Source organism: Fusarium pseudograminearum, chromosome 3 (genome assembly GCF_000303195.2).
Source record: "Fusarium pseudograminearum CS3096 chromosome 3, whole genome shotgun sequence".
In the NCBI taxonomy this organism is placed as follows: Eukaryota; Fungi; Ascomycota; class Sordariomycetes; order Hypocreales; family Nectriaceae; genus Fusarium; species Fusarium pseudograminearum.
The window spans coordinates 6,616,177-6,640,508 of NC_031953.1; the positions used below are offsets into that span (position 1 = coordinate 6,616,177).

The following is a 24,332-nucleotide window of genomic DNA, read 5'->3' on the forward strand; positions in this document are numbered from 1 at the left end:
AGTTCATAACTGCATCCCGAGGTAGGAACCTCAGCACAGACATGTCTCCTCTCAGTAAGCTATACCTCGTTTCCCCGCACGGCAGCCCTCTTATTTCGCTATTGCTAATCCAAATGTAGTGCATGAACTACCTAATTCAGAAATGATTTGTCTACCAAGTGCCGGAGAACCGTCGCTATAGGTTGCTGTCTAGTATAGTTTGAACGGGGTAGGGAGGATTAAACCGACACTATGTGACCTAAAAGACCACTATGACTATATCGCTTAGCGCGCTACATCTTTTGGTGTTTATAGGAGACGCCAAGCGTGTGTCTCGCTGATAATTAACCCGAGATACAAGTTTGGATATCAACATAAAAGAATGACTTCCTGTACAGTTCTGTCTCTCAACCAACACATAGACTAATCAATTGGATAACATGCGTCTATCCAGCTGCCAGTTACTTACCTCTACGGCCACCATTGGCGTAGTCGTTGGGCAATCTATCCTCCCATCGCCAAACCATGACAGCACCACCAAGGGGTTCGAAGCTCCCGCAACCGAGTATCGCCCCAAGTTCAGATACTGGTAAGGAATCCGTCCAACCTCACAAAGCACGAAACGATTTGCTTATATCCTCCATCAAAAAGGCTCCCAGATGCAGATGTCGACCACGATATTCTCAAAAACGATATTCAAGACCTCAAGAAACTCGGCGCGGGCGGTCTAGAATTTGTCCCATTTTACAACTACGGCTTCGGCGGTGTGAACGATTCCAAGCTCGAAACATATGCCTTTGGTAGTCCTGCATTCAAGAATGTTCTGCAAATTGCCCTTGAAGCCACCAAGTCGAATGGCTTGTCGATTGATGTAGCACTCGGTGCTAGCCAGGGTCAAGGTGTCCCCTCGAAGCCACTCACTCCTGGTCTTGCTATGCAGCTTGTCTACGGTAAGACTTCTGTGAAAGGAGGAGCCAAGTTCGATGGGGCCTTGCCTGCAGCCGATATCAACTGGAATATTAAGAACCCGTACTATATTCATCCCCAGGAAAAATTTGGCGGTAACCGTCTGATTGGAGTTTCCGCGGCTGCCATTGCTTCTAGTAAGTCATTTCTGTCACCCAATACGATTATCATGCTGAAATACTGTGAGAGAACATCTCAGGTGACAATACATATGTCTCGCTCCATGAGAAGTCACTTGTCGACCTCACCAAGTACGTCAAGGATGGCAAGATTACATGGACTGCACCAACTGATCACAAAGAGTATGTGCTATTTGCACACTACGAGCGCTACACCAACCAGAGATCCGCCGACGGCGTGCCCACCAGTGTTATCGCAAATGGCTCCTAGGTAACAGACCATTTCAGTGCCACCGGTGCAAAGCTAGCAGCTCGATTCTGGGAGAAGAACCTACTGTCTACTCAGATTCGCCAGCTGCTGAAGGAGGTCGGCAAGCACAGTAAGTTGATTGACGTTTGTTTTTGACTATTCTAATATGATAATAGCTTGGGAGGATAGTATGGAGATTCAGGCTTCTCTCTATTGGTCTCCAGGTTTCCTTGATCGATTCAAGACTAAACGCGGATACAACGTGATCAAGTATCTTCCATTACTATTTCACAAGTCTACATCTTTCCAGGCTGCTCGCGCCCCTTACAACACTACCTTCATCCTTGATGACATTCCAGACAATGGACAGAGCAAGTATCTCCAGGACTATCGTTTGACCTTGAATGAAGGCTACCAAGAGTACTTACAAACATTTGAGAACTGGGCTGAATCTCTGGGTCTATCACACTCGTGCCAGGTTGGATATGGCGTTCCTTTGGACGTAGTAAGTATTTACGCATCTCACTTTCGTTGAACATACCTAACTAGTTACTAGCTCGCCGATGTTCCCATCGTTGCCGTCCCCGAGCTCGAGTCTTTGGGTTTCTTGACGTCCGATCGGATGTCCCAATTCGTCGGTCCCGCGCACTTGGGACGTCGCAACATCATCTCCACAGAGATTGGCGCCGTCAAATCCGGAGCGTACAGTCAGACCATCCCCTCTCTCGTCAACCTCTTTCACGAAGCATTCGTAGGCGGTGTTAACGCCATGATGATTCATGGGATGACATACACTGGAGAACAAGTCGGATATACCTGGCCTGGATTCACGCCGTTCCAGTACTCGTTCACCGAACCTTGGAGCCCCAAGCAACCGGCATGGAACTATATGTCTGCGATGATCGACTACACTGCCAGGAATCAATTTGTACTACAGAAGGGAGTTGCGAAGAAGGATCTGGTGTTTTACCTGTACAAGGATCCCTATGGCATGGAGGACCAGTATAACGGTACCGATCTTCGTACTCGTGGTAAGTACATGACAGCTGTGTAATAAAAGACCTTTTGCTAACATCAAGTTCTCCAGGCTTTACCTATGAGTACCTGTCGCCGGCCAACTTTGGCTCAAAGGCCTTTAAGGTCTCCAACAAGGTATTGGACCCTTCTGGTGCTGAGTACCGAGCTCTTGTACTCGACCAGCAACACTTCATCACTGCCGAAGCAGCGCAAAAGCTTGTTCAGTTGGCCGATGCAGGGCTCCCAATGGTCGTCGTTGGAAGTCTCCCTAACACCACCATCGGAAGCAACGGGCAGGATGTTGTATCTAAGAGTATTGCAAAGCTCCAAGGATCCAATCACTCCAACGTCGTTTTCATCAAATCATCGGATAGTCTACTTGACGCACTCGACAGGCTTTCTGTCCAGCCCCGAGTCAAGACGGGCTCTGAGGCTACGAGGAACCTTTATACCGTATTGAGGTCAGACAACGGCTCTGACTATCTTTTCCTCGTCAACCAAGGCTCCTCGGCAACTTTTGAAATCACGGCAGAAGTTGAACAAGGCAAGGTCCCTTACAGACTCAACGCATGGACAGGACAACAAGTTGCCATGGCATCTTTCAAGCGGTCCTCGGGCAAGGTTACCTTCGAAGTATCTCTGAAGAGAGACCAGACGGCGATTGTTGCGTTCACCAGCGGGAAGTCGAAGACAAGTATTATTTCACAGTCCAAGAATGTCGTCGATGCCTCCTATGACTCTACTGGCGATGATCTCATTGTCGTGTTGAAAGATACCAAAGCGGCTTCCTTGACTCTATCGAATGGACAAACAAAGAATATTCCCGCAATGAGTAGCACCGACAAGAAGCAGCTCCTCAACATCGACATCAGTAACTGGAACTTGACTCTTGAATCCTGGGTTCCTGGTCCTGATGAGACAAAGTCAGCCTCTGTCAAGAAAACGATGGACCTAGGCATTCAAAAGACATTGAAGCCCTGGTCTGAGATACCTGGAGCGCAAAATGTATCAGGAGTCGGTACATACACAACCACCTTCCAGGTCCCACGAGTCCCAGTCAAGGATTCCATCGCCGTACTGCAATTTGGTCCCGTGCTCAACACCATTCAAGCATGGGTCAACGACAAGCAGCTTCCGGTGATTGACATTTACGACGCTCAAGTCGATGTATCGGATTATCTTGTTTCGGGATCCAACACAATCCGGGTCGAAGTGGCATCTACTTTGTTCAATGCGGTCAAGGCAAGAGTGAATTATGTCAAGGCGAATGGTATCGGCCCAGCTGCACCTGCTCTGTATACTTCTGCAGATTGGCAAAAGCATGGCTTGGTTGGACCGGTGTCTTTGAAGTCTCTGCGAAAGGTCACTTTGTGATAGGGATGGTATAGATAGGTTTTAGTAGGCAGGGAGGAGAGACATAGGAAACTTTAAATACAAATAACTTGGTCTTCTTAGTAAATAGGAATTAGGATAGTTAAGTTTGTATATAAATTGTGTCTACTCGTTCCTTTATTCACCAGTCAAGTTCATCAAATCCCGATACAGTTGACCACATAACAAATACGAAACAAATGGTACATAGCATATGTATAGGAAAGCATACAGGTAACGAACTGAATATACTCTTACTGCTCCAGGGATCAAGTGTCAAATCCCCATCCAACCTGATCGGTGGCAGCCCCAGCAAGACGCATCAAACTCCTCGCACCATGAGTAGCATTGAATCGACCTCCCTGGAAAGCTGCAGAGGCAACACTCATAGCGGCCCTGGCGTCCTCGTTAGTATTGACCGGGTCCGGTTCCCGAGCCAACACTTCGTTCAAGAAAGCATCTCCTGCAAGTCCCTGATAACGATCCAGACACAGCTGTTTAATCGCAGGTCTATACATATCCATCCACTGTCCCTCGCTGACAGTTGTGTACCTCTTCTGGCCACCTGGCTGAGATTTAGAAAATGCCCAGTCGACTTCGACGACTTCATAGCGCTTGGTCGCGAAGAAGAGAAGGGGCCATGAAAAGATCCACAGGAAGGTCAGATAGAATATCCAGCAGATCCAACTTGTTAGACGCCAGTTGTTGAGAAAGCTGGTGGAGTAGATGTCGACTGCTCTGTTGGCTACAGGAAATTCGACAGTGATGTTGCCTCGGTAGTTGGTAGATCTGATGGAAGCGGAGATGGAATCTCGGAGTCTTTCCGTATCCATGCCACTGACGGTACGAGCGAGACGGAATCTATTTGATATTAGCTGAGATTCTTTAGTTCATATTGAGTTTACAAACTTACACTTTGGTTCCGGTAGCCTTGGCGCAATACCTATGGCACCATTCTTTCAAGCTAGGCTTGTCTTGGCCGACCTCGATATCGCCTTTGCTCCCCTCCTGCCTTTTCTTGAGAACAGTTCCGCGGTACGTTTTCTGCCCAGGCTCGGCAGTCTCAAGCGTGGTAGTGGTGTAATTGCCAGGAGAAAAGTTGGGCCAAAGATAGTTCTGCATGTTGATCATGATTCTAAAGTCGGTGACTTCGTCGCGTTTGCTTTTCCCATCCTTATCACGTCTGGTCTCTTGATGAGTCCCGGTGATATGAATGTACGGCGTAGGCGGATGCTTTGCCATCATGGTTACCCACTCCTGCAGGAACTCTGGATCGGCGTCGGAACGCGCATCTTGAAGATGAACAACTTCATCGCCAATGGTGGTGCGCTTTTTACCGATACGCTTAGATGTATAGGCGTAGTGTCCCTCAGGCTTTGTGATGCCTGTGAAAAATTCACCCTCGAAGTTTAAGAGTACAGCGTCGCTGAAGTGAGGGGGTGTGTTGGTGTTGGTGTTGGTGTTGGTGTGAGTATCCTCAGTGATGGCATCGTCGTATGAGGGAAGAAGCGGGTCTCCAGTGTCAGGGATATCCTCATCGACGGGATCGAGGTAGGAGGGTTCGCCAAGCGTTGTGTGCAGAGACAAGGCGTCGGGGTCATCCCGGTAGGGAGGTGACGGTGAAGGAGGCTTGCCCATCGTTACTTGATTGTGATCAGAGTTGATGCGACGCGATCGAGTGACAACGCGATATTTGAGTCTTTACAGCGTCGATGCTCAGGTTTAGGCAACAATCCAGTGGAGAAAGATTCAAGAACTTGCTCTGCTTACAATCGATCCAGTCCCAATCGAGTAATCGCCGAGTCATGTCTTCAGGGGTTGGACAGGCGAAGCCAATTACAAGCTGCATTTTGTTACAAGGACTAAGCTATTTCCGTCTTGTGATATGGATATCGGCGATACGATAATCTTATCTTATCTAATCGTCTGTCTTATCTTACCGCGACAATCCTGCAAGCCTGGAGTCCGTGTATAGGGTTGTCTTGTCGTATTGAACCACAAGACCCAGAACAATGTCACTCTTCATCGAGATGAGTTGTAAAAACATGCCAATGGCCAGTATCTTTATTTTAACAGAATAGAACGTATGAAGCTCTCATTGTCCGCCATTCTAGGTTCTTTGGCAAACTTCATGTCCGATAACTTTTTCGTGTCATGTTCAACACTTACAAGCAATGTAAAAATCTAGCTTTTAATCGAGAATCAATGGGAATCAGAAGTCAGCCAAGTGTCATGAGTCGTAAAAATATAGTGGATTCAACTCCACTGACAAGGAAGAAATTCCTTTTGCAACGCTTAATCATATACTCGGGCATATAATCTGGCGATCCTCATCAAGGCCAAGACTTCAGCCTCAAGATCTCTCGATTAGGCCTTGAAAAAGGATTCTGCAATGATGTAATGTGGACCGTTTCCCGTCAACCCCACGAATATGGTTGGTTACTCCACGCACTATCGATGATGATCGACAATACAGCTCGAACGGCACTTACAGAACAGATGTTACGCTCGTATGAACTAATTACAATTGGAACATCATGGCAGGAGGACGGAGCTTGGGCCAGGTGGGTTGAGGTATAAGAAGAGCCTTTGAGACCTCAGAAGCAATAATTATCATCAACACATCTTCTCCTCAACCTTTTAAGCAATCAACAGACTCTACAGTCCTCAGACTCCAACTAAGAACCATTCAAACCGTCAAAATGACTTTCACTCTTCGATCCGTTCTCTTCGCTACCGTCATGGCTCTAAGTGCAGCGCCTGCATCTGCATTGGTAGGTATCCCATCTATCCCCTTTAAAAGACTGTTGCTGATGACATTCCCAAGACCATCAAGCCCTCGTTCGAAAAGATTGCCCGAGGACGTGATCCCTCCAAGAACCTTGGACTCCACAAGAGGGATTACTCCATCAACATCCAAGACGGTTCTGCCAGCGCAGCTTGCCCTACTGGAAACTGCTGCTCCCCCATCTGTAAGATGGATGTCAAGTTTGACGAATGCCCTGGTGGTGTCAAGGAGTACCCTCAGAGTTGCAAGAAGAACTTTGACGACACCAAGGCTTTCGATAGGGAAAGCTTCACCTACAACTGTGATGGGTGGTCTATCTTTTGGGAGGACGGCGCTGTGGATGGAGGTCGCTTCATTACTGTTGAGCAGGGCGATACTGGAAACTTCTACCAGTTCTTTGTTGAGGGTTGCAAGGATACTGATCCCAGTTGGGATCCCTTCCAGTGCTCCTCTCTTGGTGGAGGCTGCACGGCCTCGGCATCTGGTCTTGGAACCGGCCCAAAGAAGGAGCAGAGCTAGGAGAGTGTATGTAGTATGAGTCGATCGGTGGTAATGTCTGTTTGGTTTCAATCTAATATTATTTCTTAAAATTTATGTTCGATTTGCTGCTACTCCGTATCCATCTTGTATTGTATAGGTAGTTCGGAGATAGCCCGATGTTTCGGACATTCACCGGATCGACATGATGGCATCAATAGAATAACATGGACTAAACCTAAGAGCCCCACGAGCCAAACTACTGATCCTAGTCTCCTTGATAAGTTAAATATGTGAGATTCCCCAGATTTATTATTTTTGAGAGGCAACTCATGTCTTGAAACTCAGCGCCTCAACCTTCAACAATGAACTTCCTAAGCGTTCTGGGCATCATGGCAACATTGCCATATATCGCCATGGCACATCCAGCACAGAACACTTTGCTGGTGCCTGACCTACCACCTTCATCATGGAATACTCATACGCATTGTTTCGACCCGGAACGCCATCCCTTCAAGAGCTCGCGCTCCTATACCCCGCAAGCCGCCCCGCTGGACGCTCTAATTGAGCAATCACCCGCCGACAATGTCATGATCGTACAAGCAACGATTGAAGATGGTTACAGTGGACTGTTGGAAACGCTGGCCAATGGTCATAGGGACTACCCTGGAAAACAGATCCGGGGTACAATCGCCTGGGATCCCGAGGACCCAAGTCTGAAGAACAAGACGGATGTTGATTGGGACAAATTTAATAACGCTGGTGTGCGGTCTGTGAGGATCCATGGATCATATGGTGGCTCAGGCGATGACCTTGAATGGGTTCTCAAGCAATTCCTAGAGGTGGCTGGGCGTTTTCCCCTCGAGCGACATGGCTGGAGTATCTCATCCCAATTACCACTGAAAACGTGGTCAAAGATGAAGGATTCCATTCTCACTCACCCGAAGCTGAATAACATAACTATCATCGCAGACCACAACGGTTCTGTAACACCAGATGACTATGATACCCCCGAGTTCAACGACTTTCTCAGCCTCATGAAGGCCGGTAGACTTTACGTCAAGATTGGTGCTTTGCACAGACGATCAGATGATATATCTCTCCTGGAACCAGTCATCAAGTCTTTTGCAAAGGTGTCGGCTGTAGGCATTGTCTGGGGAAGTGACTGGCCTCACGTCAATGCCACTGCCAAGGGACTTACTCCGGCACCTCCACTTGAAGTGGACACCGACAAGGAACTTCGGTTATTGAGAGAATGGCTTACAGATGAAGAGTGGATGGGAATGATGGTATTTAACCCAGCTCGGTTGTTTGATACAGTAAAGCAGTGAGGCGCGGATTTGAAGACAAGACAGAGCTGAATTCTGTAGCATTAGCCCACTTGTCATTGCTATCTGAGCTGATATTATAAATAACAACCTGAGCACGCCCGCGCGTTTTGTACTAAAACTACCATCTAAGCGCCGAGTAAAACAAGTCTATACAGAATGTCAAACGTTGATAAACACTATCTAATAAGTGTAGCGAAAGTGCTTGTTTTCTTTATCCGTCATGGTCGACCAAACCTCTGGCGACATGTACGCGTCTTCAACTTGTTTGGTACGATCATCGCGTCTCTTGTTCGCCCAGACGTAGTACATGAAAAGCGCAAAGGTAGTCAGAGCACAGCCGGCTTGAGTACCCATGACAGCCAATTTGGCAGGTCTGAAATCGGGAGCGTCCTTTGCTTGGAACGTCTGAGGTCCGATAATGTTACCGAGCGAAAAAGAACCAGAGACAATGGCAGCAGCGAAAGCTCTCTTTGTGGCGCCTCCGAAGTTCGCGGCCGTCCACTATAAGTAGTTAGAAACTGGATATGGTACAGGGACGTGGGTGACTTACGTTGTAGAAGATAGTTAAGGGGGCGACAACTGCATTGACTAGGTAGATACCGGCCAGGCACCCGGCCCTGTTTGTTGTAGGAAGAAATGACATGAGGGCACCACCGAGGATGCTGGTATTGATTAGTGAATGGCCATGACGGTCAGAATAGGGCACATACGCTGGTATAATACAAATGATGATCCATGCCCAGCGATGTGACTTATGGCGAATACCAAAACCAACTGCCAGTGTGAAAAAGATGCTCACAACACCTGAGGGCATGTTCATTAGGGCAGCTCTCTTGGGAGTGTAGCCAAGATTGCGGATAAGTGTGGCGGAGTAGGTAGTAACCACACCGGACGATACCGATAGCTAGGGGACTGGTTAGTAGTGGGGGTCAATAGGTGGACGGGACGACGTACAAGAACAACTGATAGAAGCATGAGATACAGCTGAGGATCACACAGTGCCTCAACAATCTCCTTGGGACGGAACTTGCGGCTCTGGATACCTGTCTGGTTGACACTGACGTGCTTGAGTAGTGCAACCTTTTCACTGCTCGTGAGCCACTTGGCTTTCATGGGTGTGTCAGGGAGGAAGACAAATGTGGCCAAGCCTATGGTGACAGTGACGAGGCCAAGGGTGATGAACATGATCCTCCAGCCAGCTAGAGAAGCATTTGGGCCGATGTGCTGGAAAGCATAACTGATGAGCCCGCCGATGATCTGACCCAGACCCAGTCCGAGATACCAGAAAGAGAATCGGGGAGCCTGCTCAGACTTGGTGTACCATTGGCTGCTGATCAGCATGAGAGATGGACCGATGGTCGCTTCAAAGATTCCGAGAAATACTCGCGACACAAGAAGGGTCTGGTAGTTGTGTGCAGCAGCTCCACAGGCGGTAGCGATGCCCCATGCAACGACGTTTGCTCCAAGCCATTTACCAGCAGGGACCATTTGAAGAAAGTAGACTAGAAAGTATTAGTTGTGATCGTCGTGGGAAGGCAAGGGTGACGGACTGTTGGGGATCTCGAAGCAAAGAAGGCCGACGAATAGGAACGTTGCGATATTGGAAAAGTCGTTTCCTTGGAGTTTGAGATCTTGGTGAAGACCCATGACAGCGGAGTACTGCGATGATCATTAGATAAGGCTAAGCGATAGGGAAGAGATGTGCACTGACGTTGAGAATGACCTTGTCGAGGAATTGCATCGTGTAGCAACAAAACATGAGAGGAACAATGTGCCAGTCAATCTTGCGCCTCAACTTGTCAATGTCGACATCGTCAGAAGCACCAGCCGCATCGCGGTTCTGATCGAGGAAGTTCCACGCTGCATCGACATTTCCAGGCCCTTTTTCGGAAGACAGAGTGACCTGGGGCTCCGGTTTGGTGGGAGTATCCGGCTGAGACATGATGAAAAGCGAGGCCAGCCAAGTGATACGAGAAAGAAGCAATAAAGGTAGGAGTAAAGTTTGACAGCGGGTATACACAGCATTAAGAGGAGAAAAGAGAGAAAAGATTGACGACTGGACGATAATTAAAATGGACCAACGTAGCAAGAGACGACAAGGTGAACAAGTTGTCGCAATTAGAACTGCAACGCTCATCGGCTGCACAACCGATTGTGAAACCCATCCGGAGCCCCGCGGCAGATCCTCCATCAATTATCCAACATGTTATTGGGGCGATACGAAGCAATCAACAAGGATCACAGGACAAAAGGTCCCTGCACATTCCATTGTTCTGTTGGTCATACCATGTCCAAATCTGCACGAGCAGGGGTTTAACTGTAGCCAACAATGCAAAGCCTGCAACTAGAAGGATCTTTCTCGGCACTCCCCTTGACGAAAAAGAAAAGAGACAACTTAACCGGAATTGTATTAAGGAACAGCTGTAGCAAATTATACCGGGTTATTTGATTTGTTTGTTCCAGAGCTGATGCATTTGATGAGAAGCGGCGCAGCAAACAAGAAACCAGACAATGGGATTTGTCCATTCTGAGGCATTGCATAATCTCATTTGTTTTTCTTTTGCAAGGGTTCGGGTCGGTACGACACGGAATGGCATGACAAAAGGTTTGGGACGGTCGTTTTGTGTGTGAGGGACCTTGTAATGCTGTGCCTCTTTTTTTTCTCTCGCGATGACATTCGAGTTAAAAGAAGGTTGGACTGGCGGCTTCAAAGACTCATAACAAATTAATTAATATAATGCATTCTGTCAGTATAACTATGTAACATATTCTCATATATTTGTTATTATTACTCAGAAGAAAAAAAACAGCAAAGATGGGATGGGTACTCAACGCGACACCAGAGGTTGACAGATCCTCAGAATACCCCAAGATTATTGGTATCACGGTTACTTTGACAGTACTCGCACTATCCATTGTCACCGCCAGACTGTACATCCGATGGAAAGCTCGAGGTATGGCGGGCGATGACTGGATGTCTGCCCTGTCCATGGTTTTCGCTTTGATCTATTCCTGCATTTGCATCGCCCGTAAGTCAAAGCACTTTGCCTTTAATTTGTCTTCAACATTACTGACCACCGTCTAGAAACGCGATATGGCCTTGGCCTCCCGATCCCCGATCGACCGAAAGAGAATATTGTAACATACACACGAATAAACTTTGCGGGCAGACCCTTCTATCAGATCGGCATCAGTTTCTTCAAGATTGCCCTGTTGATTAGCTACCTGAGGCTCTTACGTGGTACAGACCACAAGACCTACAGGAATGCCATTTGGGTCACCATCGTTCTTGTATTCATGTCCCATCTTGGCTGTACACTAGCACTGGTGTTTTCCTGCAGTCCAGTAAGTCTCCATGCAGATGCGAAACATCGTCGCTAACTTTCTAGGTTGACAAGTCTTGGAATCCCCTCAAGGAAGGAAAGTGTCTTCCTCCCGGACCATCCTTCACTGGATACGCCGTTGTCACGATCGTCTCCGATGTTGTGGTTGCCATTCTACCGATTCCAGTATTGGTGAAGCTGGAGATTAAGCTGGCAAAAAAGATTGGTCTTATTGCTATCTTCACACTGGGAATCTTCACAACAGTCTGTTCAATCCAGAGATATCGCCAAATTGACCGAATCCAGAACCCCAAAGACGGAAACTCTACCATGCTGGTCCTCTGGGGCACCATCGAGTTCAACGTCGGAGTAAGTGGTGTCGCTACATTAAACTTTATGGAGTCGTACTAATTACCATCAGAATATTGTCTCATCACTCCCATTCCTCGCCCCAATCTTCATCAAACGCGCGAAACAATACCGATCCAAGCCATCAAGCCACAATACCCCGAGCCGAAGCAAGAGATTGGGGAGTAACGGATACAAGCTCAAGGATCTCAGTCATACAGGGAAGAGGGACCAATCTACCTTTACATCGGTCGAGAACAGTTCTCAGGAGAACATTCTAAACACAACAGGTGGTATTGTCAAATCTGTTACGTACACTGTCGAAGTAGACAAGGTTAAGTCGGATAGCCTAGAGTCTGGTAGCATGCGTCCATAAAATATTATTCGGCAGATCAGGCGAGATTTAGTACTTTCTTAGGCTATGTACTCACTAAAGCTTATTTAATATTTCCGCCAACCATTATCGGTACCGATCCTTAGAATACGGCGCGTCCGCTGCCATGAGTAGTAGATTAATTAAAATCTTGAAGGTTTTATCTTTGGTGACATACAGTAATTTCTTATTCCTTGAGACCAAGCCTTCTGGCACCTCCCGAAACCATCCATCCATCCATCACCATTAGCCTGTGCTCCGATACCCCTGTAACACGCAAGGGTTCCCAACTGCAAGGGCTTCTGTATCCCTGTCCTTGCACCGGCAGCCAAACTCTGATCCGGTTTATCCATGCTCAACGACACGGAGGATTGACTTTCTCGGCTGATACCCTGACCACCAACAGTAAGCACTTGTCTTGCGATGAGTGCCGCGGCCGCCGCGGTCCATCCGGAAGATTTTGCATGAGCTACCTATAATTACCCGTGATTACCATGTGCCCGCAGATGCTGTTGATCAAACACTGCGCCGAAGTATCTGACACACGCGGAGATCAAACAGCAATGGCGACCCAAGATCGGCCTGTCATTATAATCGGTGCGGGTATCAGTGGTCTACTCCTTGCACAAAGCCTAACACAGCATAAAATCCCTGTCCGCGTATTCGAGCGTGATGCAAATCTTGAAACTCGTGGTGTAGGATGGGGACTCACATTGAACTGGTCTCTTCCTGCGCTACAGTCACTTCTGCCAGAACCTCTTTTCAGCCGTCTCCCGGAAGCTTATGTTGACCGAGAGGCTATTAAGGAAGGATTGTCGTCAAGGTTTCCTTTTTTCGACCTAGCGACGGGAGAATTAAAGGCTTCAACGCCGAAAGCACCCGAGGGAAGCCGAATTCGAGTAACAAGAAAGAAACTTCGAGATCTCCTGGCTACTGGGATAGATGTTGAGGTAAGCTATGTGGCCCAATGCCAAAATTATGGACTGATGTTGCTTTAGTGGGAAAAGGCGTTGAAGGACGTCGAGTCTACAGAGGAGTCTGTCGTTGCCACATTTGAAGATGGAAGTTCGGTGACTGGATGCTTGCTAGTGGCGTGCGACGGGAGTCACTCCCGGGTCCGTCGAGCGCTTTTCCCGGATCTCAGTCTTCACGACATACCAGTCCGTATGCTTGGCATCAAGCTGGAGTTGACACCTGATCAAGCCCGTCCTATCCGAGAACTTGATCCCTTTTTCATGCACAGCACAAACTCAACAAACAGCATGTTTGTATTCATGAGCAGTAGGTATCCTTCTTCCACGGAATATGATTAGTTCTGATCGACCTGCAGTGCTCGATGCTCCCGGCAACCATCAAGATGGGGTGCATCCGTATATACTGCAAATGTGTGTCTCTTGGCCATATCGCGCTGGTTTCTTTGGCAGAGACGCCCCAATCGAAGTTCCCGAAACATCCGACGAGCAGCTCAAGTTGATTCATGAACTTGGCGAAACCTGTGCTGAGCCTTGGCGGTCTCTTGCGTTGGGAGCCAACGTCAATTCCGATGTCAAAGGTCTCAAGATTCAAGACCTGCCTCCGCCTATAGATCTTCAGACTGCCGGCCGTGCTGTACTGATGGGAGATGCTCTTCACGCTATGGCTATGTGTAAGTCGTACCGAAATATCCACCGAATATTAAGATGCTAACAACTTAGACCGAGGGGAGGGTGCAAACCACGTGATCCTAGACGTGCAAGACTTTGTCGACCGAGTGGTCCCGGTCTTGAAGGATAGCGGAGACTTTGGGGCTTTGAGAACATCATTGGATGGTTATGAAAAGGCTGTAGTTGCACGGACTCGCCCAGCTGTGTTGGCTTCCAGACAAGCCTGTCTGCATGCTCATAACTGGGAGAAAATCAATAGCGAGAGTCCGTTGTTGACAAGACGCATGCCCTTCGTCGAGTTTGACGAGAGTCAGTTGCAGTCATAGTTGAGTAGTAAAATGTCTATCAGTCATTGGATTTGTTGTTTGTAAGCGGGAAATTCGGGCATATTTCTACTCTAGCCTCCCAAGACTCCACCAGGTCCTCTTACAAGACCAGAGGACCATTTTCCCAAATAGGCAATTTTCAACTCAACAAATTGTAGAACAAGATTATCGGACGAAACGGATGCCTGGCTGATAATCTTATCAAGTAAGATATTGCGTTATCCCCAATTTGCCAAGATGCATCGTTTTATCTCGGCGTTGGGTCCTGACATTCGGCCTCGAATCGGACGAAAAGTGACCAGACTATTTCATGGTACAGCTATAAAAGGCGATGGCAACACACCCATCTCACTAAAATACCCTCAAGCAATTTCTCCCCATATTAGAAACCATGGCTGATACTCTAAGCCTCCACGGAAAAGTTGCTATCGTCACTGGCTCGGGTCGCGAAAATGGCACTGGTGCTGGCATAGCTCTCGCACTTGCTCGAAACGGCGCTTCAGTAACTGTCAACTACGTCTCCGATTCAACCAAAGAGCGAGCTGAGAATGTCTGCGCATTACTCCGTGAAGCAGGTGGCAAGGCCATTGCTGTCCAAGCTTCGGTCGATACCATCGAGGGCGCCCAGCATCTTGTCAACAAGACACTCGAAGGTTTTGGTACAGACCATATCGACATTCTAGGTAAGCTGATTATGTATCCATCAACCCTTATCTAGGCTAATGGCATGTTGCAGTCAATAATGCCGGAACCGCTTATTTCAGTCCCATCACACAACAGCCGAATGTGGAAGAACTGTCCAAGGTCTTTCAACTAAACGTTCTTGGTGCTTTCTACATGGTTCACTACGTCATTGCCCACATGCCCCCAGGTGGAAGAATCATCAACGTGAGCTCTACCAATGCGAAGAGAGGAAACGTAAATATTTCTTCCTATGCAGCGTCAAAGGCAGCTTTGGATAGTCTAACATGGAGCTGGGCGGGCGAGGTAAGTCAAACCCCTCTTGATTTGTAGCGTGCCATTGTCCCTAACGATAAACTACGTAGCTCGGCCGCAGTAAGGGCATCACTGTGAATTCTATCGCTCCTGGCCCCGTCATCACAGATCTATATCCAAAGGGCAAAGAGGAGGAGTTGACGAGGGACGAGATCGCTATCACCAGAGCTGCGGATAGGGCTGGTACAACGGATGACATTGGCGACGCCGTCCTTTTGCTGGTAAATGAGAAGTCGAGATGGATAACGGGACAGTACATCAGTACCAGTGGTGGAGTGACTTACTAACGACCCATGCTATGGTCATTCAATGTACTGTATTATACCTTTTCCACGCTTCTATTCTAATCTCTTCTCGATATACAACCGCAGTTGTGACATCTCAAATGGAGCCAAACCCTCAACCCAAACAACCTCCCGCAAACAGGACATCAACCCTTTCCACGATTGTATATTGGCTTTTGTCATTGTATCAGCAATTTGCTCCAGATACCAAAATCTCGAATAGCCTGCTTCTATACAGAGCTGGTTTACCAGCAACCACAGCTTCAGATCTAGCTTTCCGTTCCAGAATTCGTCGTCTATAAGGGACATTAGGTATTGAAAAGGAACTTCGCGGCGGGAGATCATGTATCCCATATCTTCAGACGTCTGAGATACCACAATGCAGAAAATAGATACTGTCGCAGCACGGACAAGTTCTGCTAGGGCCAAGGCTTGGGTGGCAGTTTCTGTACTCTCTTCTGTGACCAGATCCCACCTCGGCAGTGACAAAGCCTGGTGTGTCAAGTAGCACACAGGCAGAACAAAAGCGGAATCAGTCGGATTATCCGACCACTGCTTGTTCAGAACTGCTGCTACTCGAGAGACATATGAAAGGGAATTCCGGATGACGACTATCGGTGTTTGGTCTACGAGGTCTAATTGCTCGAGCGAGCGTATCAGCCTTTGGGTGTGTGGAGTCATGCTCGCTTGTGGCTCAAATTGGAAATCAAGCACCGGGAATTTTGGCTTGATATCTTTTTTCAAGGCACCCAGAATATCGGCTCTATGATGGATGTCAGATGAGTATGCACTAGTGAATGTGAAAGCTTACAAGAACAGAGCCTGTCGCAAAGGAGAATTCGAGTCCAGAGTTTCAATACCACCGACGTGGTCGACGAGCCGTTGAAGTCCTGCCATATGCATCTCCCACGAACTCAAATTACCAACTCGCATCTTCTCAGTTAGCAAATGTTAAACTCAAGTAAAGATAACTTACATCAAACACAGATAGACATATCACAGTCCCGATGACCGCTTTCCGACGGATCCGGCTCTCGGCCAAAATGGACTCGCGAACCGTGCCAAGTGATTGCGTATATAGCTCGATGTCTCTCAGAGAAGGTGGACCATAGATTCTTTTGCTGATATTTTGCTGGTCTCCAATTGATGGCTCAACCACTGCTATAGACAAGAGCGCTCCAGAGACCATCTCCATAGCCCACAAAAGACGCTTGAAGTTGACGCAGACTTCCACATCGCCCCAATATGTCGGGGCTTGTGCAGATTGGGGGAATGACTTTGCGACAGTCACATTATGGGTTATACAAGATCGTCTTGATTTGCCGATGTCTTTCATGACATGGCGACGCACTTTCTTCAACGTTTCCTTGTCTTTGGCTTGTTTTGGATTGTCGACATGAACGAATGCCAAACTTGATGGTTTCTGAGCCTTTTGAGTACGGCTAGGTTGTGTATAACTTGTCTTTTGGAGTTTGAACTTGATCTCCATTCTCACTTCAGTAATATCAGGCTATGGGTGAGTCTGTTCGGGATTGTTGTTCATTGATAACTTGATTACGTAGTCATTCAAGGTGGAAAGGGGAAGCGCTACCCGCAACAGTGAGATTGGGCCAGGATACAACACGTGATGAACAGTTGGTGCGGCTGCTGATCTTAACCGAAATAGGAACTGAAGGATCAATCATCATCTTGCCAGGATATCGGATCAAGCTCATATTGAGTGTGATATTGAGTTTGTTCATCAATAACGTACAATTACTTTTGATGCCGTTAGTTGTGACAATAAAAATAACAAAAATTGAACGATGTTTTGCCAACACTAAAGATTTTCACAACTGTTGTAGGTTGTCTCCAGTGTAGGCGATGTAACACAACTAGGTGGTGACCTAGGACGTGCATTCCGCTATGGCTAGGCTTTGGCGCTCAAGTAAGCCGCTCTGGGGTGTCGACTCGTGGATCGCATTAGTGCTAACTGCTAAAATGGCCAGTAATCTCATCTCGCTTCAGTCGTGTTTTCCTGCGCGGCAAGAAAAGAGTTCCCCGAAACTTAAGCATATGTATGTTCTTATCGGCACTTTGACCAGCAAGCTATGATCAGGCCGTTAAAGTTTCACATAACTTTATTTAGTTGGATTCTTTAATTACTTTAATCAAAATGAATTGAGATCCTCAACAGAAATGGTCCGTGAGATGGGCAGTGCTATGCAGGATGAACACCAGCTCGTAACCGTTGAACTCAAGGATATTGTCAAGAGATAACATGTGACAATCAGCCAGGTTCAGTTAGGCGAAGCTACCACTGACTCACGATGTCAAATGCTTGGGCAATGATTACGGCTGAAATGAAACATCGCCTCCGAGGCCGTGGTACCAAGTTTGCCAAGGAATTACAAAACGCCCAGTTCTGCTTCCGAGGAACTTGAACCAGTTAAAGATGAACAAAAACAACAGGACCATTTAATGTTCCAGGTTCCCAATATCAGCTTGTACTCATTCAGTATAGCCGTTGTAAGCTACATATGAATGCGGAATAGAACTCGACATGCGGGGAAAGTTACTTTTGCCCCAGGCCAATAAAACAATTGACAAATCCGACATCATGTGCCGGCAGGGCAGAGCTCGTGGCACAAGTTGCAGGTTCCGCGGGCTGAAGTGTCAGCTAGGGAGGCTTTGGGCTTGGGCTTGGGCCTGGGCTAGACTCCAAGGACTAGCGACACTGCTAACCCCAGACTTTTGCCCCAGGTTTCCGCTGCCATGGCTACACGACCCCAGATCCGACGTTTGAGCGCCCCGCTCGTGTCGGCTCGACGCGATCCTTATCTCCATTAACTATCGGAAGTGCTAGTATATAAAGAGGGGGACATCGGGAGCTTCCCAGGTGTCATCTCGCAACCTCGTACCGTCAAAGCTTGATACTGCCCCAAGATGGAATCCAGCACCCATAACGAGAAGTTTCAGAACGATACCGCGTCCAATTCGGATGCGGCGGGAGGTGCTGTGGAAACGTAAGAGTTGATTGGTGATACCTAAAGTGGCGAAGCTGACCAGTGAACAGCGTTGAGAATGCCCCGTTCTACATCGATCCGAAACAAGAGGCAAAGCTTCGTCGCAAGATCGATTTCATGATTGTCCCGACAGTTTGTTTGCTCTATCTTTTCTGCTTTATCGATCGCGCAAATATCGGTACGCCAATCTTCACCATCACGCTCTGTCGGACTCCGAATTAACGCGTCTTCAGGAAATGCTCGTCTCGCCGGTCTGGAGGAAGACCTCGGAATGAAGGGAAGCGACTACAATCTCGTTCTATCCACCTTCTACATCAGTTACATCATCTTTGAGATCCCAGCCAATCTTCTCTGCAAATACATGGGACCAGGATGGTTCATCCCCTTGACGTCTTTGGGCTTTGGACTGGTGTCCATCTTTACAGCGTTTGTGCACAACGTCCCTCAGATCTGCGGTGTTCGATTCGTCTTGGGTATCTTTGAAGCTGGTATGCTGCCGGGTATCGCGTACTACATGTCCAGATGGTATCGCCGTTCTGAGCTTACGTTCCGTTTGTCGCTTTATATCGTGATGGCGCCTTTGGCTGGTGCTTTCGGTGGTCTTCTTGCTTCTGCAATTCTAAAGCTTCCAAACTTTGGCAGATTTAAGAGTTGGGAGATGATCTTTGGTAGGTTTCCGTCGCGTCTTGATATAACCCAGGCTAACATTGTTGAAGCCATTGAAGGAATCGTCACTGTCGTCCTGTCTCTTATCGCCTTTGGTATGTTCCCGCCTAGGCACGTCTATCACAAAACTAATACGGATTAGCTACACTTACCGACCGTCCCGACACAGCTAGATGGCTCACAGAGGAGGAAAGAGCGATGGCCATCAACCGCATCAAGGCCGAACGTCTCGGAACAACCGAAGTCTTGGATAAGATGGACAAGGCAAAGATCTTTGCTGGAATCCGCAGTCCCCTCACTCTGTCCACATCCATCATCTTTCTCCTTGACAACATCACCGTTCAGGGCCTTGCATTCTTCTTGCCGACTATTGTTCGAACGATCTATCCCGACCGATCGACCATCTCCCAACAACTCTTCACTGTTCCACCATACGTCGTTGGTGCTTTCTTTACAGTGCTCATCCCAGCTCTCAGCTACAAGATGGATCGTCGGCAGATATTCATCATTCTCTGTGCACCGCTTGTGATGGTCGGATATGCCATTTTCTTGGGCACCAACAATGGCCAGGCACGCTATGGTGCTACGTTCCTTGTTGCTAGTTCAGCCTTTGCTCTGGCGCCTCTAACCAACTCGCATATCAGCGCCAATGTCTTGAGTGACACTGCAAGAAGTGCTGCGATTGGCACCAATGGTAAGTTCTCATTACTCTCCAAAATGATGTACCAATTCTAACTTGTCCAGTCATGTTTGGCAATATCGGTGGCCTCATTGCTACCTGGTCGTTCGTCAAGAGTGATGGCCCTGACTATCCCATCGGAAACGGACTGAACCTTGCCACCTCCAGCACAATCTTGGTGCTCGGAACATTAACCCTTCTATGGATCAAGCGAGATAATCAGAAGCGGGCGAACCGGTCTGCAGAGGAGGAGCTGGCTGGAATGAGTCAGCAACAGATTCAAGATCTTGATTGGAAGAATCCCAACTTCAGATGGATTACATAATTGCAGTCACGAATCGCTGTAGTATATTTAACTCTTGAATACGAATCATTTTTATCAATATGGATCTATGACGCTTTTTCAATAACTGGAGTCAAGCACATGTTGATCAAGGCTCGGCGGTATACCTGGGACAGTGGCTACTCGGATGTTGAGTACATTGAACGCGAGCTTATATGGTGTGACCTGTTAAATTTGAACAGACAGAGATAACGCACAGCTATTACGGAGTCAGCGAACCTTGAAGTCGCCATCGTGAACTGATTACCCCTCACATAAACAAAGTGGCTGCTCGAACGTTGACAAGATTGGTGGTGTAGATTCGGGAGAATGGACTCTCGGGCCATGTCTAGCAATACCACAGGCAGAACACCTATTATCCAATATATCTGGAAGAGGGGATTTCGCTTCATTCTCATTGTTCCAGTCGGCGATCATAATTCGCAATTGATTCGTGCCCGCCAAGAACAAATATCAGGCTTGAACCATAACTGCTCAGAGGCGACCTACCACCAAGCATGGTGTTATCTGGGAGAGTCTTCCTGTCATTCCATCATGACCAGTCTTCTAAAATGACGCAGAAAGGCGCTTGCTTGACCTCAATTGTTACCTCATGTACCTTGTCCTTCCCCTCAGTGATGTACATAAAGGACAGTTCACCTCTGTGTTGGGAGCCTAGAGACTTCCATCCTAACTGAGCCTTAACCTGTATTTTGTACTTCAAAATGCGTTGCTCAACGTTGTACTCTCTTCTCATCTTTCTAGGCATCGTCATATGCCTAGCCCAATCCACCCCATGCATCAAGAACACTGCCTCTCCAAACGAGTACAAGAAGAAGAAGAAGGGAGGAAAGAAAGACAAGCGATGCCTCAGGCAAGAAGCTTGGCATCATGAAGTCCACTACCATCACGGTGGACATTACATCATCAACGGAACCATCAGCGAACCCGATGGCGAAAGCTTCAAGCCCGAAGGATTGCACGGCGACGGCAAGAAGTACAAGTACTACAAGCTTGTAAAGGACCCGAAAAAGATTGACAAGTACTACAAGGACAAGGAAAAACTCAAGAAGGAATCTCCCGACCGCGAAATCACTCACATCCACAACGACTACCTCCTTCCATCGAAGAAGATCGATGGCCGTCCCAAAGCAGACACTCCATCGAAGAAGATTGATCGACCTGAAGCAGAAATTCCCTTTGAGAAGTTCAACCCACCAGGAAAACACAATCCATACGCGACCTTCGATCGGCCAGAAGCAAACATCCCATACGGGAAGATGGATAGGCTACCAGAAGGAGAAAATCCATACGCGAGTTGGAAAGCCCGACAGAATAAGAGAGCGGTTGACACTAAAAAGAAACGCGGTGTCAGGGAATCAAAGGCCTTCATAGGCAATGACTACGGCCAAGAATGGCCATACCCCTGGAACACCGACGAGGCCAATGCCATAAAGCAAGTTAACATCACCATCGAGCAGAATGGCGTAGACCCCATCGCCATCAATGTCGTCATCCGGAACAACAGCAAGATGAACGTCACTGTCGTGACCCGCAACTCCCCCGTCGACAAAGACGCCTTCAAGCTAGGCCATTTCAGAGTGTACCCGGACGACACGAGAATCAACTTTGCGCCCGAGAGGGAGGGATATACCTGGTACGAGAGACCTAGGGGCAAAATGAGCCGTCCTTCGGATCCGAGAAGGATGTATCTTCAATCAGACTTTGCGCATCTTCGTCCCAACGAAACGGTCAAACAGACCATCATTGTCCCGAGCGGTACCAAGGAGCAGAACGAGCAGTGGATTAATATGATTAGGCTTGCTAAGAACGTCACAATGAGGGTGGAAGGACGGTGGTATGGTATTGGTGTTCGGGGGAACGGGCCGCCGCGATGGTCAAGGGAAGGTGACTTTGGGTTTGTGTCCAACACCATAGACTTGCAAATTCCACAGCCGGAAAGGGAGTAGATGTATCTCACTTGACTTGTGAATATCTCTGAATATCAATGTCATAGCTTTTCTACTCGAGGGATGTGAACGACCTCAATTTAATGGTGCGGTGTCATGGTTCGGTCGCGATGCATTTGTTTCCATTGGACCAGTGTCAGATGCAATTAATAATATGGACAGAGAGCTGGACCTGGGTCACGTCGATGCACGAGGGTAGTAGCAAAGATTGGTAAGAAACTCCGTACAGATTATAGATGGTGTGTCCTATCTATCCTCAGTCCCTCTTCTATCTCTATTTCCTTTTTCCACCTGTTCCAGTTTCTCTCTTTTCCATCCTTTCCGCAAAAACATAAATAAATATAACGCCCAAAATGTGGGCTTGGAAAAATGTGGCCGGCGGCATAAGCTTTTCCTGACCAACCAAGATAACCTTCGAATTAACATTGGAATTTTTCCCCAAACATATCCAGACTAAACAGCAGTAAAGTTTCCCACCAAGGCTGCCTCAGTCTCGTACCAAGGCTTATTGAAAGGGAGGTAGGTGCCAAACTCCTTGAGCTGCTCGGGCGTGGGCAACAAAACATTGTTGGCCCACCAGCGAGTCCAGTAACCCAACATGGGCTCGTCCACCAAGGTCTCCATAACCTCCTCCTTGGGCTGGGCCCAGATACCATACCAGTCTCCCTGGATAAAGATTCTCTTGATGCCCGCCAGTCGGAGCATCTCGGTCCAGCGTTCCCACATGTAAGGCTTACAAAGATCAGAGCCTTGCTTGGGTACACAGTGGGGGATCTCGACAACTTCAGAGATTGACTCGCCGGGGTTGAGCTGAACCAACTCCTCGCTATTCTCGGGTCGCTTGGGGATGTCCGTCAGAGTAGCCATGCGGTACTTCTGGCCGACTCTGCCGAAGAACTGGCCCCAGATCTCGGACTCGATGGAGAAGTAGCCAAGTTCCCAACCGCGCTTGCTAACAGGGGACCACTCCTTCCAGAAGGTGATGGGCAGGGGCGTGGTGTTGTTGACGGTCATCTTGATCTGCAGAGGCTGCATAGACTCGAATTCGGCCGAGATCGTTACATTCTGAATAGCAGCGCCTTGATCACCGGGAATCAACTCGTACTTTTCGGTCTTGGGTTCGGGTCCGTTGGGGTAGTAGTTGCAGCCGATGGAGCCACCGTTCCAGGGCTCGTCCTCATTCCAGGTCGGAGCAGTTCGTCCGTGGAAACACTCTTCTTCGGGATCCGAGGTATGACGGCCGGCAGGGGGCTCGTCGACGGGAAGACACTTGACTATAAGGCCGGAAGAGGGGACAGAGCCACTAGGGATCAGAAGGCTAGGGCCGACTTCAAGGTCAGACAGCTCGCCATCGTGATGGGATGGTGCTGAGATGACAGGTTTAGCAATTGCAGCGAGTGCAACGAATGCATAGAAATAGAAACGCATCTTGGTAAATGTGTGATTGTGTTTGCAGTTGTGTGTGTGAGTTGAGTGTGAGTGTGTGTGGTAAAGGATGAAGAAGAAGAAGAGTTTCTTGGGATGGATGGGTCTTGATATAGAACAGAGAAAAGTATAAAAATTATTGACTTTGAAGATTTCGTGCATATATCAGAAGCTTTTGTCGTCAACACTTGTTTTTTCAACATAGAGTTTGGATAAAGCGCGATGCAGGTATTTTTAAACTTTGAGCGTCAGCCTTATCAAGATGAAGCTTCTGTCGATGATGATTTATTGCCTCCTGCCTAAATGCGTGCTCTTATTTCTCAATCTCTACCTAAATACTATAACTTTAAGTATATTAAACTTCTAATGTTAGATCTTTACTTCACGTGTTGGGTGGTAGATAATTATATCACGCAGAGAGGTTATCTTTCATATTGCCATGGAAAAATGATGTGCAAGGGAAGAGTTCGAAAACCTTTATTAATTTTCCAGGAACTCAAGACGCGTCAAACGTCAAGGTTTTCGTGTAGCATCGTAACCTTTCTCAGATAGTCATCATTCTACCATTATCCTGGTAGTCGAAGTAGCCTAATGACCGTGGTACTCGATTTCTTGTCAACGATGGTAGTAATCCTGATCTTGGGTCTGTACGCGTCTCGTCGACACTCACAGCA

At 47.8% G+C, this 24,332-nt stretch overlaps 12 protein-coding genes across 12 annotated transcripts; 8 read left to right on the forward strand and 4 right to left on the reverse strand.

Annotated features, from left to right (window-relative positions):
• Positions 1 to 419: 419 nt before the first annotated feature.
• On the forward strand, positions 420 to 3,705 carry FPSE_07466 (uncharacterized protein; the record flags this gene model as incomplete). The annotated part of the gene is made up of 7 exons (XM_009260584.1): positions 420 to 568; positions 631 to 1,082; positions 1,133 to 1,247; positions 1,353 to 1,444; positions 1,491 to 1,819; positions 1,871 to 2,345; positions 2,402 to 3,705. 7 exons carry the CDS (start codon positions 420 to 422, stop codon positions 3,703 to 3,705), a joined length of 2,916 nt encoding a protein of 971 aa, XP_009258859.1.
• Positions 3,706 to 3,971: 266 nt separating this feature from the next.
• Positions 3,972 to 5,340, reverse strand: FPSE_07467 (uncharacterized protein; the record flags this gene model as incomplete). The annotated part of the gene is made up of 2 exons (XM_009260585.1): positions 3,972 to 4,563; positions 4,616 to 5,340. The coding sequence occupies 2 exons, from the start codon at positions 5,338 to 5,340 to the stop codon at positions 3,972 to 3,974; spliced, it is 1,317 nt and encodes a 438-aa protein (XP_009258860.1).
• A 1,064-nt stretch (positions 5,341 to 6,404) lies between these two features.
• Positions 6,405 to 7,009, forward strand: FPSE_07468 (uncharacterized protein; the record flags this gene model as incomplete). Its single annotated transcript, XM_009260586.1, has 2 exons — positions 6,405 to 6,476; positions 6,530 to 7,009. 2 exons carry the CDS (start codon positions 6,405 to 6,407, stop codon positions 7,007 to 7,009), a joined length of 552 nt encoding a protein of 183 aa, XP_009258861.1.
• A 323-nt stretch (positions 7,010 to 7,332) lies between these two features.
• FPSE_07469 (uncharacterized protein) lies at positions 7,333 to 8,298 on the forward strand (the record flags this gene model as incomplete). Its single annotated transcript, XM_009260587.1, has 1 exon — positions 7,333 to 8,298. One exon carries the CDS (start codon positions 7,333 to 7,335, stop codon positions 8,296 to 8,298), a length of 966 nt encoding a protein of 321 aa, XP_009258862.1.
• Positions 8,299 to 8,478: 180 nt separating this feature from the next.
• FPSE_07470 (uncharacterized protein) lies at positions 8,479 to 10,240 on the reverse strand (the record flags this gene model as incomplete). Its single annotated transcript, XM_009260588.1, has 6 exons — positions 8,479 to 8,799; positions 8,849 to 8,960; positions 9,009 to 9,202; positions 9,253 to 9,800; positions 9,849 to 9,957; positions 10,010 to 10,240. The coding sequence occupies 6 exons, from the start codon at positions 10,238 to 10,240 to the stop codon at positions 8,479 to 8,481; spliced, it is 1,515 nt and encodes a 504-aa protein (XP_009258863.1).
• Positions 10,241 to 11,113: 873 nt separating this feature from the next.
• On the forward strand, positions 11,114 to 12,345 carry FPSE_07471 (uncharacterized protein; the record flags this gene model as incomplete). The annotated part of the gene is made up of 4 exons (XM_009260589.1): positions 11,114 to 11,327; positions 11,384 to 11,643; positions 11,688 to 11,990; positions 12,043 to 12,345. The coding sequence occupies 4 exons, from the start codon at positions 11,114 to 11,116 to the stop codon at positions 12,343 to 12,345; spliced, it is 1,080 nt and encodes a 359-aa protein (XP_009258864.1).
• A 560-nt stretch (positions 12,346 to 12,905) lies between these two features.
• On the forward strand, positions 12,906 to 14,311 carry FPSE_07472 (uncharacterized protein; the record flags this gene model as incomplete). The annotated part of the gene is made up of 4 exons (XM_009260590.1): positions 12,906 to 13,292; positions 13,341 to 13,623; positions 13,673 to 13,987; positions 14,037 to 14,311. 4 exons carry the CDS (start codon positions 12,906 to 12,908, stop codon positions 14,309 to 14,311), a joined length of 1,260 nt encoding a protein of 419 aa, XP_009258865.1.
• A 391-nt stretch (positions 14,312 to 14,702) lies between these two features.
• FPSE_07473 (uncharacterized protein) lies at positions 14,703 to 15,594 on the forward strand (the record flags this gene model as incomplete). Its single annotated transcript, XM_009260591.1, has 3 exons — positions 14,703 to 14,994; positions 15,048 to 15,298; positions 15,358 to 15,594. 3 exons carry the CDS (start codon positions 14,703 to 14,705, stop codon positions 15,592 to 15,594), a joined length of 780 nt encoding a protein of 259 aa, XP_009258866.1.
• Positions 15,595 to 15,645: 51 nt separating this feature from the next.
• Positions 15,646 to 17,080, reverse strand: FPSE_07474 (uncharacterized protein; the record flags this gene model as incomplete). Its single annotated transcript, XM_009260592.1, has 3 exons — positions 15,646 to 16,354; positions 16,403 to 16,524; positions 16,568 to 17,080. The coding sequence occupies 3 exons, from the start codon at positions 17,078 to 17,080 to the stop codon at positions 15,646 to 15,648; spliced, it is 1,344 nt and encodes a 447-aa protein (XP_009258867.1).
• A 1,436-nt stretch (positions 17,081 to 18,516) lies between these two features.
• FPSE_07475 (uncharacterized protein) lies at positions 18,517 to 20,266 on the forward strand (the record flags this gene model as incomplete). Its single annotated transcript, XM_009260593.1, has 6 exons — positions 18,517 to 18,596; positions 18,647 to 18,774; positions 18,830 to 19,264; positions 19,313 to 19,357; positions 19,405 to 19,956; positions 20,007 to 20,266. 6 exons carry the CDS (start codon positions 18,517 to 18,519, stop codon positions 20,264 to 20,266), a joined length of 1,500 nt encoding a protein of 499 aa, XP_009258868.1.
• Positions 20,267 to 20,988: 722 nt separating this feature from the next.
• On the forward strand, positions 20,989 to 22,233 carry FPSE_07476 (uncharacterized protein; the record flags this gene model as incomplete). The annotated part of the gene is made up of 1 exon (XM_009260594.1): positions 20,989 to 22,233. One exon carries the CDS (start codon positions 20,989 to 20,991, stop codon positions 22,231 to 22,233), a length of 1,245 nt encoding a protein of 414 aa, XP_009258869.1.
• Positions 22,234 to 22,686: 453 nt separating this feature from the next.
• Positions 22,687 to 23,661, reverse strand: FPSE_07477 (uncharacterized protein; the record flags this gene model as incomplete). The annotated part of the gene is made up of 1 exon (XM_009260595.1): positions 22,687 to 23,661. The coding sequence occupies one exon, from the start codon at positions 23,659 to 23,661 to the stop codon at positions 22,687 to 22,689; it is 975 nt and encodes a 324-aa protein (XP_009258870.1).
• Between the last annotated feature and the right edge of the window lie 671 nt (positions 23,662 to 24,332).